General features: G+C 32.1%; 1 protein-coding gene across 1 annotated transcript; it reads right to left on the bottom strand.

The window, feature by feature from the left end:
* Positions 1-409: 409 nt before the first annotated feature.
* Positions 410-7,872, bottom strand: LOC126723803 (agamous-like MADS-box protein AGL15). Its single transcript, XM_050427599.1, has 8 exons — positions 7,268-7,872; positions 4,578-4,653; positions 2,784-2,848; positions 2,577-2,676; positions 2,398-2,439; positions 1,821-1,862; positions 1,567-1,733; positions 410-835 (listed from the first exon to the last, which is right to left on the bottom strand). Exons 1-8 carry the CDS (start codon positions 7,447-7,449, stop codon positions 748-750), a joined length of 762 nt encoding a protein of 253 aa, XP_050283556.1. The 5' UTR covers positions 7,450-7,872; the 3' UTR covers positions 410-747.
* Positions 7,873-15,334: the final 7,462 nt, after the last annotated feature.

Here is a 15,334-nt window from a genome sequence, read left to right as displayed (position 1 = left end):
AAGTTATAAAGTTATTTCTTAACAAAATCCTTTGTATCTACCAAAGTCAAACACAATTGTCCCCAAAACATAAAGGAAAATGTGGCAATTTATCAACATTGATCTACTACTGTATATTTTCTTTATGCTTGATATTATTTTTTATCCAGTCATTCATAGAATTCTTCATTAGATCAGATCTTACTTTTTTTTTTAAGTGAGATCAGATCTTACTTGGGTCATTAGAATTGTGGAAAGAAATTTGGAACCTTAGCAGGAGGACTTCAACTCCCAAGAACCATTGCACAACATTTCTTTGAGCAGGAAAAAGGTTTGTGTGTGTGTGTGTGTGATGGGGGGGAAGATGGAGAAAATTGAGGAAACTGAAATCATTCAATTCTAACACATGAAGGAAGTAAAACCAAAATACTGACACGAGAAAGATAATTTATGCAATAGATAATAAAAAGCCTACACTCTACAGACCCCTTTTGATGTAAACTAAAATAAAGCTGACATAGTTTGCATTGTTCATAGCCATTCCTTCAGAAACTGATCAACTAGCTACAACTTTTTGCATACTCAAACCTCCTAAAATTGGAAAAACTATATCTTCACCCTGATTTTGGGGTCACCTAAGACTAACATTTTTTTTTAATCTCTTTCAAAGATTAAAATGGGGCATCAGCAGAAACTGCTAAAACTAGACTCAATTGTATCAAGTTCATTTTGATTCTGTCATTTCTATTGGAAGCAAAAGGAAATAGATCATAGGAAGTCCATTTGGTTCCCTGAGTCGTTGGAATGGGTTTCTCTCCCAGGTTCCTTCATCTTGCGATAAATTTCAGTTGACAGCCTGAGCAAGCAACATGTGACAAGTAAATATGAGACACAAACAATGAAAGTTAAATCATGAAAATTTAATAGAAAAGCAAATTTCAAAGAATAGCCTTTACATAATAAACTAAATTTAAGAACTGGCATATTCAAGAAAATATAATCTATGTCAGGCGCTTTTTATTCTTTTTTCCCTTCACCTTCCATATTAAGTTTAGAATCCTACCCTTTACCACATAATTGAAAGCCTAGGCATGAAGGCAATTGCATTAGATAGACCGCAAGGGTAAAACCTTCTCAATGCTGTAAACAGCATATTCTGTGATCTTAATCTAGCATGTTCCCTTAAACTAGCGGTCTTACTTTAACATGGAACTAGATAAGTGTCACACAGTAAAAAGGAATCATGCAGCCAAATTTGGTTTTGTGAGATTGAGTTTAAGCTTGATAGGAAACAGGGGTAATAACAAATGCCAGCCAAGACAGTTTATATGATTTCCATGACCAATGTCCATCTGATGTAAATTTTCAAGTTCATGTATGAGGAAATGTAAACTAAAAGTGAGGAACTTGAACTTTGATAAATGACCTTGTGAAGTAGTTCCAGTTACCAATTATCAATGATACTATTCCAGATTCATAATCAGCATGGATTCAATAAACAGTGAACTTTATTCCAGAGCTCTAGAGAGGCAGCAGCATATTGATATTTAGTTGAAGGCTAAACTTGAAATAAGAAAAGAACTGTACCCTAATTGCAAGGTGGTGTCTGAATCTTCTTTTTCAATTTCGCAACCCGGATCAGGACTCACAACACCATGATTGGCACGGGAATTCTTCCGTTCTGTAGGGTAGTATTCACGATAAGATGGGACTGGGCGTTCAGCTGGTGGAAAGAAACCTCGAAGCTCCTCAACCTGCAATACATAGTAAACAATAAATAATCATTGGAAGTGAGTGAACATAAGAAACTCATGTATGCATCACAAAGAACATTGCATTGCCTGTTTGCGCAAAGTTTCATTCTCCAGCATAGCCCGCTGCTCCTGAAATCAGAACATTGAACAAAGTAATTACTCAAAAATGAGTTCTAGATTTCTTTTTCTTTTTATTTTTTTCATGAGCAGAAATAAACCATCTTCTGATTGTTTTATTACTATTTATTGACTTAATAAGGACCCAAGACCTACTCCAGCCTTACCCATCCCCATACCAACTCCACAAGGGCATGCACCCAATATCGAAATAAATCACATTTGACACAAATTCACACTAGAAAACATGGCATGAAGCAACTTATTACCAAAAATTGTGAGTTACCAAGCTTTAGGTTCAAGCATTTTTCATAAATAACAAATAGACCCTAATATGACATTTCAGCTCTCATATGCTAGAAAATGCAAAAATGGTTTGAGTTTTCCATATGACAAGAGTACTTATTTAATAAATAAATTTTTTTTTTTTTTTTTTTTTTTTTAAAAAAAAAACCCTTAATAAATGAGAATATGCATAACTGCAATGTCAGTCTCTAAAAAAAACAGCTTTCAGATAGAATAAAAAGTTATGTAAGGGCCACGATACCTTCAGTCTTGATTGCTCCAGTTGATCCATCAGTAATTGTTCCTGAAATGATAGAACATCTGTTAAGGCCTTTTAGACCACTTAATAACCACCACAAAATCTGCAATACAAGAAAAATCAAAAGAAGAAAAAAAAATACAATGAGAAAGAATTAAGGAAGAAAATAAAATCTACAAAACCTTCTTCTCCTTCACAGCCAATAACCCTTCACTTAACTGCTGCTCAATGTGCTGTAATTCTTTTAAGTCCACACCAGTCAGATCCTTACCCAACAACCGTCTACATAATCAGAACAAAAAATATATCACACATAAGAGAACTTGCAATATTTCAGAAATCTAATAATTACAAAACCCAATTAATTTAGAAGATTGCTGGTAACATACAACTGTTTCATTTGTAGCCTTGCCACTTCATCTTTTAGAACATCCAGCTCCTTAGATTCTTGCTTCTGAAGATAAAAGTACAGCCAGATGCATTAATCCTGACATAACTTTAGAGGATATATAAGTAAGAAAAATCAACAGAGAGGAAGCACAGTAGACAGAAATTCTCGAGGAGGCATAAGATACACAAAATGGGTATTTTAACATATAACCTAGATAAAAATACAAATTGGTTGATGGATATCAAAACTACATATCAATTTTGGGACCCTATACCAAGATTTAGATGCCAAAGCATTGGGATATGTCATAACTATGTAACAATTGGATGTAATGAGCATAAATACATTTTAGACAGCTCACTTTTTTAATAAGCAGATATGTAACTATCATCTAGCTCAAAATTTTATTGCGTTGTTAAAAATAATGTCAATTTAAGAAGCATACTACCACACCATATTATATTGTCTATACTAAACTAGGTTCAGGAGAAGCCCAAAATCTGACAGGGTTCTAAAGATGCTTCATGTCCCCATGGGTAAATATGTAATGCTGTAAAAGTATTTCCGATTGGCTCGCCTATGCTAAGGATCCTTTTATCTGAGTTGTGTTGATTGTTTGAGTTTTTATTGGAAACATACCCCTCTTGTTTCCCCTCCAATCATCAATATAAAAAATTTTAGTTGAAAGATTAAAACAAAGAACATGTCATAATCCCAGAAAGCCAATAAAAAGAAGGTGGTTTATTATTACTACCATGACCATCACCATCATCAATTCATCATCATCCACGAAGCCCATGGACCTAAAAATGATAAGACAGGGATTTATCCTTTTGACGATGCTCTCCCATGAATCCCATAAAGGGTAACAGGATATGGTCAAATGTTCTTCCCCTTTAGAAGCGCCCATCACATTCATGAACTGTTTTCCATATACACTCCCCACAACAACATCATTCACTTTATTCTTATACTTGGCTAAAAAATTTCTTTAAGAGGTCATACCAGAAGAATTTTGAACTTACTCCATATAGTTTCAACTCAATGCAGTAAGATAATACTTTCAGATAGCTTACCTGCATACTTCACTACTTTTTCAAGTATTCCTAGACTCATATACTATACTGTAAACACCTTTGACTCAACAAAGAGAAGCATGCATTAACATGACTTTAAAGCACTTTGGTCAGCCAATGTTATGCTAGGCATCTTGAAACGAAAAAAAAGATGAGGGGAAACCTTTTAAGTCATGAGCATTTTCAGTGACTTCCATTCCTACAACTCTGTCATCATCCATACATACCATATCCTAACAACCTCTACATTTGATAACCTTAAACAAACATTGGAAGACCCCACAACATTAGAATTAACATGTACATTCACTTTTTCTTTCTTCCTTGATGAATAAACTAACTAGTATAAACAATCAACATGGAAAAACATGTCTACTTATCAAACATAAGATATCATCTAGAATGTGGAAAATTCTTTTTTCTTTTATAAGTATGAATAATAAATTTTCCATTGAATGTATCCAACTGTTCCTGTCAAAATCACTTCATAGTATCTTAGAAAGGGAAATGTTTTGGTTGCAACTTTCACAGTTGAAGTCTATAACAAACGGGAGCCTTACACAAAACCCGGGGGGGGGGGGGGGAGCTAACTTATCAAAACAAGAGGTATAAATAAGAAAACAGGTCAACAAACTTGCCCATCTGCAATTAAATTCCACACATAGAAAGAAAGAAAAGAAACCAGATGTCAAAAGTCTAAACACATGACGAAGTACCTCTGCTTTGTATTCTACTGGAGAAGTCTCCATAGAATCTAGACACTTGTTGTATCTTGAAAGCGTTCGCCTCATACTGCAAAAAGTAAAAGCAAATGAGCATAAATAAGGACCATATTCAAAGAAACAAGGCACTTCTTCCTCCTCATGCCTAATTCATTCATATATTGTACAGAGTTATTAGGGCAAAGAAAATGGCTAGAAAGCTTTCTTTAAATTTATATCAACATTTACTCATTCATTTCCTCTATCTTAAAATGATAATTATATTTCTGATACCAATGTTTTTTTTTTTTTTAACTTCTTGCTAAAGGAACATTCTTCCATACTCCACCATTAACTATTTCGTTACTATTTGAAACTAGGATCTCAAAATCCTTCACATTCTCATCAGTGTTTTCCACTCTCTCCCCTCCAAGTGCAACCACAAGGAAACTTTTATTTCTTACAAACAACAAATCTCTCTCTCTCTCTCTCTCTCACACACACACACACTTAGAACATCTCTGACTGCTGCAGCTTCTCCACTTCATAGCATAATTATCCTCTACATTCAGACCCATTGCCCAATACCATTATCTTCTTAATAAAGGATTTACTTTAATTCTTGGTCAAATCCCATTGCAAATTATTATTTCTGACATATAGCTTCAGTACAACTATACTTAGATTGGTGCCAAATTGAAAGGTCAATAGCCAGCAGCATCAAACTCTAATGCATTTCTTAGTGGCCTGAAGAAATTAAAATTACAGCTTAGAGTCTTCTTTCGATTTACTTTGTTTCAAGTTATTATAATTTTCTCTATTCTATAGTTAGCTATACTGTTTGTTTTGGAATAGCAGAGATTGTAAGGATACAAAGTACAAAAAAGAGTTCAGAGAACATAATATTTTAGTAGCCTTATGTGAATGCCAGGTTCTGAAATGCAATGGAGTCGATAAGGTTTCAAAAACATATTTTATATGGTAAAAATTGAGATTCTAGTACTTGCAAAAAAACCATAACATAAAACAGAACTAAGAACAAATCCTTCTTAAATATATTATGAAATTCATGAGTCCAAATGATAGAGTAGGATTACAATAATTCTAAGAAAACTAAAAAATTAAGCATAGGATTCCGGACTCTTGCGGATTCAACCATTTTAATCTGCTTAATTAGAGAGAAATTATTCTAGATTGATTTATGAGATACAGGTAATGTGTCCACTTAGTTTGTTTTATGCTTCCTCTCTAGCCAAAAAAGGTAGCCCAAACAGAATGGCTGTATGAATAGGCATCTTGGCTCAAGGAGAGAGAATAGGGCAAATCTTAAGGAGGGAAAAGGGCTTACAGGAAGAGGCCTAGAGCACTATACAAACAAGGACTATCAAATACAGATTGGAGGCTTGCCTCAGCAAGTTCAATAGGTCAATGGGGACCATAGCATAATTCATAATGCGGTACAAATATCATTAAAGCTCCTCTAATCATTGTGCACGAGAGATGTGCTTTAAATTCAATGCAGAGTTTTACAAAGTGAATAAATTAGGTCATTCCCAAGGGGGTAAAGAAGCAGAAGAAGGTAAGAGTTCAATTCAGGACTTCTTATTACAACTCAATATAACTGTGAACATGTTTGGAAAAAGCCTATTTCAGCTTTTGAACAGATGCTCCCAATTAGTAAATTTCTTACACATGCAAGCACATAAGTCTAATCTGCATTCTTTGACTGAAAGTCTGGTAGAGAAGCACAATTTAAACAACTGACATTAAGTTTTCTAATTAAATATAAGAATCAATAAACAACGTTTTTCTAGTAAAATTTCATATTTTCTTTTTGCTTACAATAAGTGGGGGAAGGGGATTTGAGCCCAAGTTCTATTCATTGGGAGAATCGGGCAATGCCTTAGAGCTAGAAGGCTCTTGGCATAATTTCATATTTTCTTTTGACAGCTAAAAAGTTAGCATTATTTGATTAAGGATAACAGTTCAACATCTGAAACCCCATGAAAGGCCTAAAATGTGAATCTTACTCAGAACATCCCAATGAACCCAGTAAATTTCCTTATTTTCTTTAACAAAAATCAGAAAAGAGAAAAGTAAACATCAATTACAATGGCAAACACCTTTTGGATACATAATACAAAAATTCCCTTCACAAGTCAGTATAATTCATAAAAAACTGACTAAAATGACTGTTACATTTAATTTAATAATCAAAAAAGGGGGGAGTAAGAAAAACTGAGATAAAGATCAATTCAAAATCTTGAGAACAGATAACACACTATCAGATACAATCAAACAAACACATGCAAGTAAGTGCAAAATTCAAAATTTTCAGCATAAAACTAATAAACCTCAGCAAAATCTACTGAGAGATTCACATCAACATTAGGCAAAACAGAAATTCCACAATGTGGGGGTCAAACTCAAAACTCCTAAAAAAATGACACAAAAGTCAAAAACACCATTGAACACACAAAAAAAAAAAAAAAAAATCTCGGTACACAATTTTTCAAAAAATAAAAAAAGTACATGCAACAATGTCAAAATAAATTCTTTAGAGCAATAACACAACCCCACATAAGAATTCTCAGCAGTTGAAAATACCATCCAAACACAAACAAAAACCTTCTTAATAAAACAGAGCACCCCACAAACAGACATAACCAAACAAACACATGCAAACATCAAAATACAACACATACCCAGCACTAGAAAACTCAAACAGCTTGCCAGTATTGGAGAAGATAATAACAGCAACCTCAGCATCACAAAGAATAGCAAGCTCCTGAGCTTTTTTGAGCAAACCAGCACGTCTCTTTGAGAATGTGACTTGTCTGCTATTTGCATTCTCAATCCTCTTGATCTCAATCTTCCCTCTTCCCATATTTGCTTTTTCTTCTTTTTTTTCTTCTTCTTCTTCTTCTTCTTAAGCCTCAAACCCAAAATTCTGATCAAAACCCTTTAACAAAAACTTGATAAAGAAGCAAGTTTTGGTGTGTGTGTTTGTCAATACAAAGATGCTCTCTTTCTCTCTCTCTCTCTCTCTATATATGTCTCTATCTCTGTGTTTATTTTTATATAAATATATATATTTATATATATCAGTATGAGAAGGAGCTCTGTTTTTGGCTTCTTGGGTTCTCTGCTGCTAAACTTGGGAAAGGTGAGAAAAAGGGTTGCTAAATATAGAGGCAGAGAAGATAAAGAGGCGTGAGAGAGATTAAAAAAGAGACAGAGAGAGAAAAAGAGAGCGTTTTTAACCCCAAATGGCGAGAGCCTGGAAACGGCAAGCTTGCATGGCTCTGTTGTATTCTATTTTTGAGTTGGTGCATGACTCTGTTTTGCCACATTTGGAGTATTCTTCTTCTCCTATTGGGTCTCTCTTTGTGGGACCCAATATTTTTAAATATATTCCCATTTCAATAACCCATGTGGGTCCTATCCCAAAAAAAAAAAAAACCCATGTGGGTCCCACTATTTTCTATAACTATTAGTACTATTTTAGTATATTTTCAGTTCTAGAAACACAAATTTTGTTCCTTACTCTCAGGGCCAGAAAAATTGAGGAGGATTGTTATAAGTTGACAGCGAGTGTGAAATTTAGTCACATTATTATAAATTTTCGATCCAGCATAGATTACTCATAAAGACACCCATCCCTTACTAGTGAGAGTCAATCCCAAAAGTTTTGGGATTAAGACTTTGTTATTGTCGTCGAGATCTAAAAACAAGTCAAATAAATTTAGTAATAATTTATTTTGTTACAGTTGTTGTGGTGATTGACTGATAGGTTGTAATTGGTATATAAATAAAAGTGATGTCAGTGATAATCTTATAAACTCGTGTGTAAATTGTCTTACGCTTATCATAGTTTACCACGTCAACGACAAGCCGCAAAAAATTGAAAATTGTGAAATTTTCTTGTTTTTAAAAATATTTGAATTCAAATTTGTTTTTGTGCTTTTGGGGGGACTTATATATATGGTAGTTTATTGGGGCTACCACATATGGTATGGTTACTGCCAGATATGGAGGAAATAGCAGTGGGTGGTCTTTTTTTGTGTACTTTAGGCTGTTTTAAGAGAGGTCCATGCCAAAATGCCAAGGCTTTCTTGCCATTTTTGCTGTAATGGGGTCTTTGTAGGTCCACTCTGGTTTCAAGTCTTGTTTATCTATTTGCCTCATTTAGTGCTATTATATTTAAATTGCTACATTTTTAGTAAATCAACACCAAATTTAGAGGGCTAGTGGCTATTTTCTACTTTGCAAAGGAGAGATAAGGGATTATTTATTGGAATTGGGGTTTTTTTTTTTAAAGAAAAAATAGTATATTAATCTTTCTCTTAATTATTGTTGATATTAAGTTATAGGATAAGTTGTTCTCAAAAAGAAAGAAAAAAGTTATAGAATAAGTTACAATCTTCTAAATCTTAATATTTACATGCTTCTCTTTCTCTCTATCTCTTAATATATTTAGATGCTTCTTTTTCTCTCTCTCTCTCTCTCAATATATTTAGATGCTTCTCTCCTGACTAAAAAAAAAAATAGATGGCAAATAGATCTATGATAATGTGATAATTACACGAATTTTAATATAAGAATTTAAGAGACTTTTAATAGTAAGCAATTGATCTTTTACTCAATTTTAAAATTTTGATAGAGAACGTTATAGTTTCAACTCATCTCATTATATATATACACACACACGCATATATATATATATATATATATATATAGAGAGAGAGAGAGAGAGAGAGAGAGAGAGAGAGAGAGAGAGAGAGAGAGAGAGAGAGGTAGAATTCGAACTTCAGACATGGGATATAATAAAAGATGTCATTACCGCTAAACTATCATTTGAACCCAAAAAACTTATCTCATAGTTTGTGGCAGGAAAATACGATTATATGGCAAGGGATATTTGGATTTAAATATATTTTCTAGATTTAGTGTCTTCAGGCTTCAGCTACATATAGCATTAGTGCGTAAAAATTCGTTGTCCCATTTTTGAGATTCCATTTTATATTCCACCTACTATAATATGTTATGTGTTTGGTCTTTTTTCCATTTTAAACTTTGGTTACTTTATAAATAAATAATAATAAAAAATTGTGCATGTGATAAGCTGTAATTTGTGAAGTACAAAGTAAAACACTCATAATTGATAAACGATTTTTATTCAGATAAAATCATTGGCTAATGCCCGTCTTCTTTCTTTAATTCCATCCTGAAAGTAAGTCCAAATCTTTGGCACTTGACCTTGACCATGCTTCTTCAAAAAAGTAGAAAGAATACCAAATTAGAGAAGAATTGTCCCTATTTGTGATTTATATATATATAATGCAATCTTGTATAAAATTAGCAAGGGAGAATCTAGATGATGCATAGTGTGAGATGTAAAATTAGCAAGGGAGCATCTAGATGATGCATAGTGTGAGATGTATGTATGTACCTATGAAATGCAAGAAAATTATTCAAAACTTCAAAAGTAATATTCCATTCTCTTACATTTATTTTATTTTATTTTAAGAAAGCCATCTTCTTACATGAGTGGTGGATTTTATTATATATTTAACTAGTCGCTAACCCGTGCGATGCACGAGAAAACTATTAGAAAATAATAAAGCATGCATATATTAAAAGACAATTTAAGTTCATGTGTGCTTGCAAGGGATACATACCTAAATAGTTCTTGCGGTAGAAATAAAAGCATATCTTTGAGATAAAGAACTAATGTAAACAAACTAACCTTACATAAAACAAATTAAAAAAAAAAAAAACATAAAATTGATGTCACGGGAAATTCAGCCACATAGTAGTAATATATAAATCTCTTAAAACCTAAACCTAAACCTAAACATAAGGACTAAATATATAAACAAACTAACCTTACAAAAGGTTAACTTTATAAGCTAAAATCTATACCGTGAGTTGTAGATCTTAAATGCTATACCGTGTGTTTAGGGCTTCCTACATCTGGAGAGAGAGAGAGTTTGCAGAAACCAAAGAAAATCTCTCTATAACTTAAGAAACACAATATACTAAAATCAAAGAGATAAAATTTTCAGATGACAAAATATTATAGATAATTTAAAAGAATTTTGGTTTAATTCTTGAACACCACAACTCCATAAAATTCATACTAATAATAATATTTTATGATAGCGCAGTTAGAATTTTGGTTTAATTCTTGAATACTGAATTGGAAATTGATTATATGAGTATTCAATGGTGAACAAAGTACTATGTATTAATTAATATATAAACAAAACTAACCTTACAAAAGCTGAACTTTATAAGCTAAAATCTATACCGTGCATTGTAGATCTTGAATGCTTTAGGGCTTCCTACGTCTGGAGAGAGAGAGTTTGCAGAAACCGTGACTTTATATTTCTTAACTTGAGAGAGAGGTAAGGTTGCTAGGGTTTTGTAGATCTTGAATGTTTTAAGGCTTCCTACGTCTGGAGAAAGAGAGAGTTTGCAGAAACCGTGGCTTTATATTTCTTAACTTGAGAGAGGGGTAAGGTTGCTAGGGTTTTGAGGAGTTATAATTTTTATTTATTTTTTATTTTTTATTTTTTAAATATTGTGCTGACGTGGAAAATTGTGGTGCCAGCAAAAGTTTCGGTTTTATATATATATATAGATTAACATGCCTATCTATTGCATGAAAAAGAAATATTGCTTCCATATCCATAGTACTTTTCACTTTCTCAGTAATTAGTCTCTACGCAAATAAGGTAAAATGAAATGTAAAACTTGGATGAAAATTTGGGCACATTTGCTCTAAAAAAATGTGTGCACATTTAGTCCAAAAAAACCTCAATTGATGCATGATTGTTGCATTCAGAATACTAAGATATAATAAGTCCTTTTTCTCTTTAAAAAGACATGATAGGTCTTAGTGTTTTAGTTGGCTTTTAATGGTTTTCTACCAGATTAGCTGAATTTATTATATATCTCACTGAAAGTTTGCCACTTGCCAAATTTAGATGAGTAGTTGAACTTGAAACTTGAAATGGCTGATTTGCAATTTCTCAAATGCTTTGGTTGAAACTCTCTCAAAAAGAATTATACGGAGTATATATATATATATATATATTAGAGAAAGAGCTATAGACTATATTTGGGTTTTCTTCTTTGCTAAGATTACTTCCTTGTCTGTTCAAAAAATATGATTACTTTCTTGTCTTACTTTTCACAAAAAAAAAAAAAAATAAAGCAAATAAATAAATTCATTGTCTTTTCTTCTTTTTTGATATGATAGGGTAAGAGCATACTTTAGTCACTTAGTGCAACTGACTGGAACATGGATTGTATGGACCATTGGTTTTGACTGAATATACCCATTAATGTGCCAAGTTCGAAGTTAGGGGACTGTCAAGATTATTTTCCATAATGCAATTCATGTGAATAAAATTGGAGTTTTACTAGAACACAAGGAAATTTAATTAGATATGCAACCAAGAAATAGAATGGGTGTCTTATATTCTATTGTTGTCTATATAGAATATATTACACATTTTTTCTCTCACAAATGGATAAAATTTTCTTCTAACCCGGTTTAAATAAAACCATCTACTTATATTATTTAAACAAGACACATGACTTATTAAATAGACTTTGTGAATATCTATCTTTGAGCTCAAAAAAAAAAAGGGACTTTGTGAATAAAAATGCACCTAGATAGTTTTATCAATTGCTTAGTAGGTTAGAATAATTTCCCTCCAAACATGTAAAGGTAAACTTTTTCACTCGCAATATGTGGGTCTTACACGATTGTAGGATTTACACACTATATAAGTGATGAATGTGTATATATGACTTATTAAATAATTATTGCAAAGAAAAACATTAAGGTCAAATTGGGTTGAAAGGCAACATTATAGGTTAAGATTATTTTTTAAAACGGGGAATCAGAACAACAAATGAATTGAGAAAGTTATAACCTCAAATGCATTAACTAATAGTGTCAGACTTTAAAATTGTCAGTTTAAAATGAATTCAATTGATAGTCTAATGGTAATTACATCTTTTGTAGTTCATCATGAATGCATTTCAAACCTAACCCCTCCCTTCCCCACTGTCTAATTATATTGAAAACAAATAAAACTAAAAAAAAATGAAAAGTCTATTTAAGGTATACCACCACTAGCCATGGTTTAGGGGCCATTTGGTATGGTATTTTAAGCAATACATTTCAATTTTTAAACAACATTACGCGTATTTTTACACACTTTTTCATCTACACATATTTTCAAAAAATATAAATAATATTCCTAAAATAACGTTATCAAACGGGCCTTAATTTATCAAAAACAAAAACATATTTTCAGTTTTTACCGTGTTAAACAACAAACAGGGTTGGACAGATCAGCTTCTTTTTTTCTTTTCTTTTTTCTGAGCCAGTCAGATTGACGAGAAAGAGTAAAAGACCTTAAAGTCATCAAGCATTGCTGCTCTTTAATTCCAAAAAAACAAAAAACAAAAAGTAATAATGTTCTACTCTGATATTTATCCTTTTTCTTTTTCTTTTTTCCTTTAACCTCATTTCTACATGGGTTTGTCAAATAGATTTCAAACTACTTTCCCTATCTTTATTTCACTCTTAACATAGGCTCAAGGGTTATGTTTTCCAATAAGCTTCTTCCTCCAATTTAGAGTAAAATTTTAAGAAAAATTAAAAAAAAAAAATTTTATTTATGGACCTTCAAATTTATAAAGGTAATTTACAACTCATCAAACTCCTATCCCTCCAATCTCCAATTCTAAATTTCTAATCATCTTTTGAGTTTTGACATATAAGAATTAAATTGAAGAACTTTTTTTTACATGTCCTGCATCTTTTTTATTTTTGCATTTTTTATAATAAAATTGTAGTAACATTTCTAGCATTATTATGCAATAAAGATTCATGTTAGTCAATAGTCACCACCAAAAATGGTACTCCCAAAATCATTTTGTCACAGCTACACGTAATACTCCAAAAATCAATAGTTTCTTATCTCTTTGTGTATCTTGTCCATCGTTTTTAGCATTCAATATCAAAATTATTTTTTTTCTTCTTCTTTTCTTTTTTAGGTTTGTAACCTTTTTAAGTTCATATCACAACTCAACCAAAAACGGCACTCCCAAAATCATTTTGTCGCAACTTCACGCAATAGGCCGAAAATCAATATTTCCATTAATAGCTCCTCTCTTCCTTCAAGAAAAGAGAACCTTGAAAACTACAAAGAATACTTTTTTTTCTTTTTCTTTTTTCTTTTTAAAAAAAAAAAAGCAAAAACAAAAGCAAAAAACTATAGAACTAGAAAGAACTTCAAAAGGGGAAAACTATTCAAAGAATATTTGGGGGAGAATGATCTCATTACACAAATGGCTGGATCAATTGAAAGTTTTGTATCTTAAGAGTGTTAAACTCTAGTCAATTATGAATGCACATTAGACTAATATGAATTGATCACATATATTCTCATATTTTTACTTATTTATTTTAACATTTTTGTTATCATTTATCACTACGCTTATTTTATGAACACATTGCTTTGCAAAAACTCAATAATCAGTAACATAGAGTATAGCATATTTCAACAATCTTACAACTTTTCTCTATAACTAATTCATATTTACCACTGTCCAATTGGTATCTCTCTAGGCACTTAGGGGAGCAGAGAAGGAGTGAGCTCAAGTTGTTGAGGCCGCAACATATATAATATAAGTATTTCTAACCATTTAAAATATAAATAAATAAATAAATAAATAAAAGATCATATTTTACAATCACATGATATGCTTTTCTATATAATCCATCGCAATCTAACATTATGATCCACATCCTTTTTGATTTCTCATTTTTTATGAATTACTGATCCAAAATATCGAAAGATCAAAAGATAACTCTTCATTTATGTTTCTTACTTGTACTAATTTTACTTGTACTAATTTTACACTCCATGTACTTGCAAAACCATCCTTCCAAAAAGAATGGGAGTTGCATATGAAATCCAAACTTATGACTATAGTTTTCTTCACGAACGTGTCAATGTATTCCTCAAATTACCATAAGAGTAACAGCTTTTCATCAAGTAATGTCAACCATTCATAGAACAAACCAGTCAACCACAATGTACAAGGATTTGGCAATGGCCCTAAGAGCTCTCCTTGATTCACCTTAATTCAAGTCTTCCATGTGTTAATGATATAACTTCAAGTTTCATGCCCACTTCTTTTTGCAATGTCAAACTTTTAACACTGCTAAACTATTAGTCTTATGATCTTTCTAACAATTTTCCCCAAAATATTCAAAGAAATACATAGGAATTAGTAGGTACATAATGCAACAAAGATCTAAAGCTTATGCCAAGAACGACTTTACCAACACTAGTAGTCCTAATCATACATGTTGAAAGTCGAGGAAAATGACTATTTGGTCTTATCCAAAAACAAGGAAAACACTCACCTATTAACATTAACGACAACAATCTTCAAACAAGAACAATATATGTGCGGTTTATAGTTTTATACTGTTGAGATAAACGACAATAACTTGGTGCACTTTTGGCAGACAAGAACAACACGTGTGTTATTTTTATGCACTTTTGGTTGTGGACATGGAAATCTACTGTGGTGGTAATGGACAAGAACAAGTCAAAGCCACAATAATAGATGAACCTTTTGGGTTAACAACAACAATATATGGCACCGCATTTGGCTTATGTGATTTTGGCCAACAAAATCAAACACAAGACAAAACCAACAAACAGAGAAAAAGA

This window comes from Quercus robur, chromosome 4 (genome assembly GCF_932294415.1).
Source record: "Quercus robur chromosome 4, dhQueRobu3.1, whole genome shotgun sequence".
Lineage (NCBI taxonomy): Eukaryota > Viridiplantae > Streptophyta > Magnoliopsida > Fagales > Fagaceae > Quercus > Quercus robur.
This window is presented reverse-complemented; position numbering and strand designations above follow the sequence as displayed.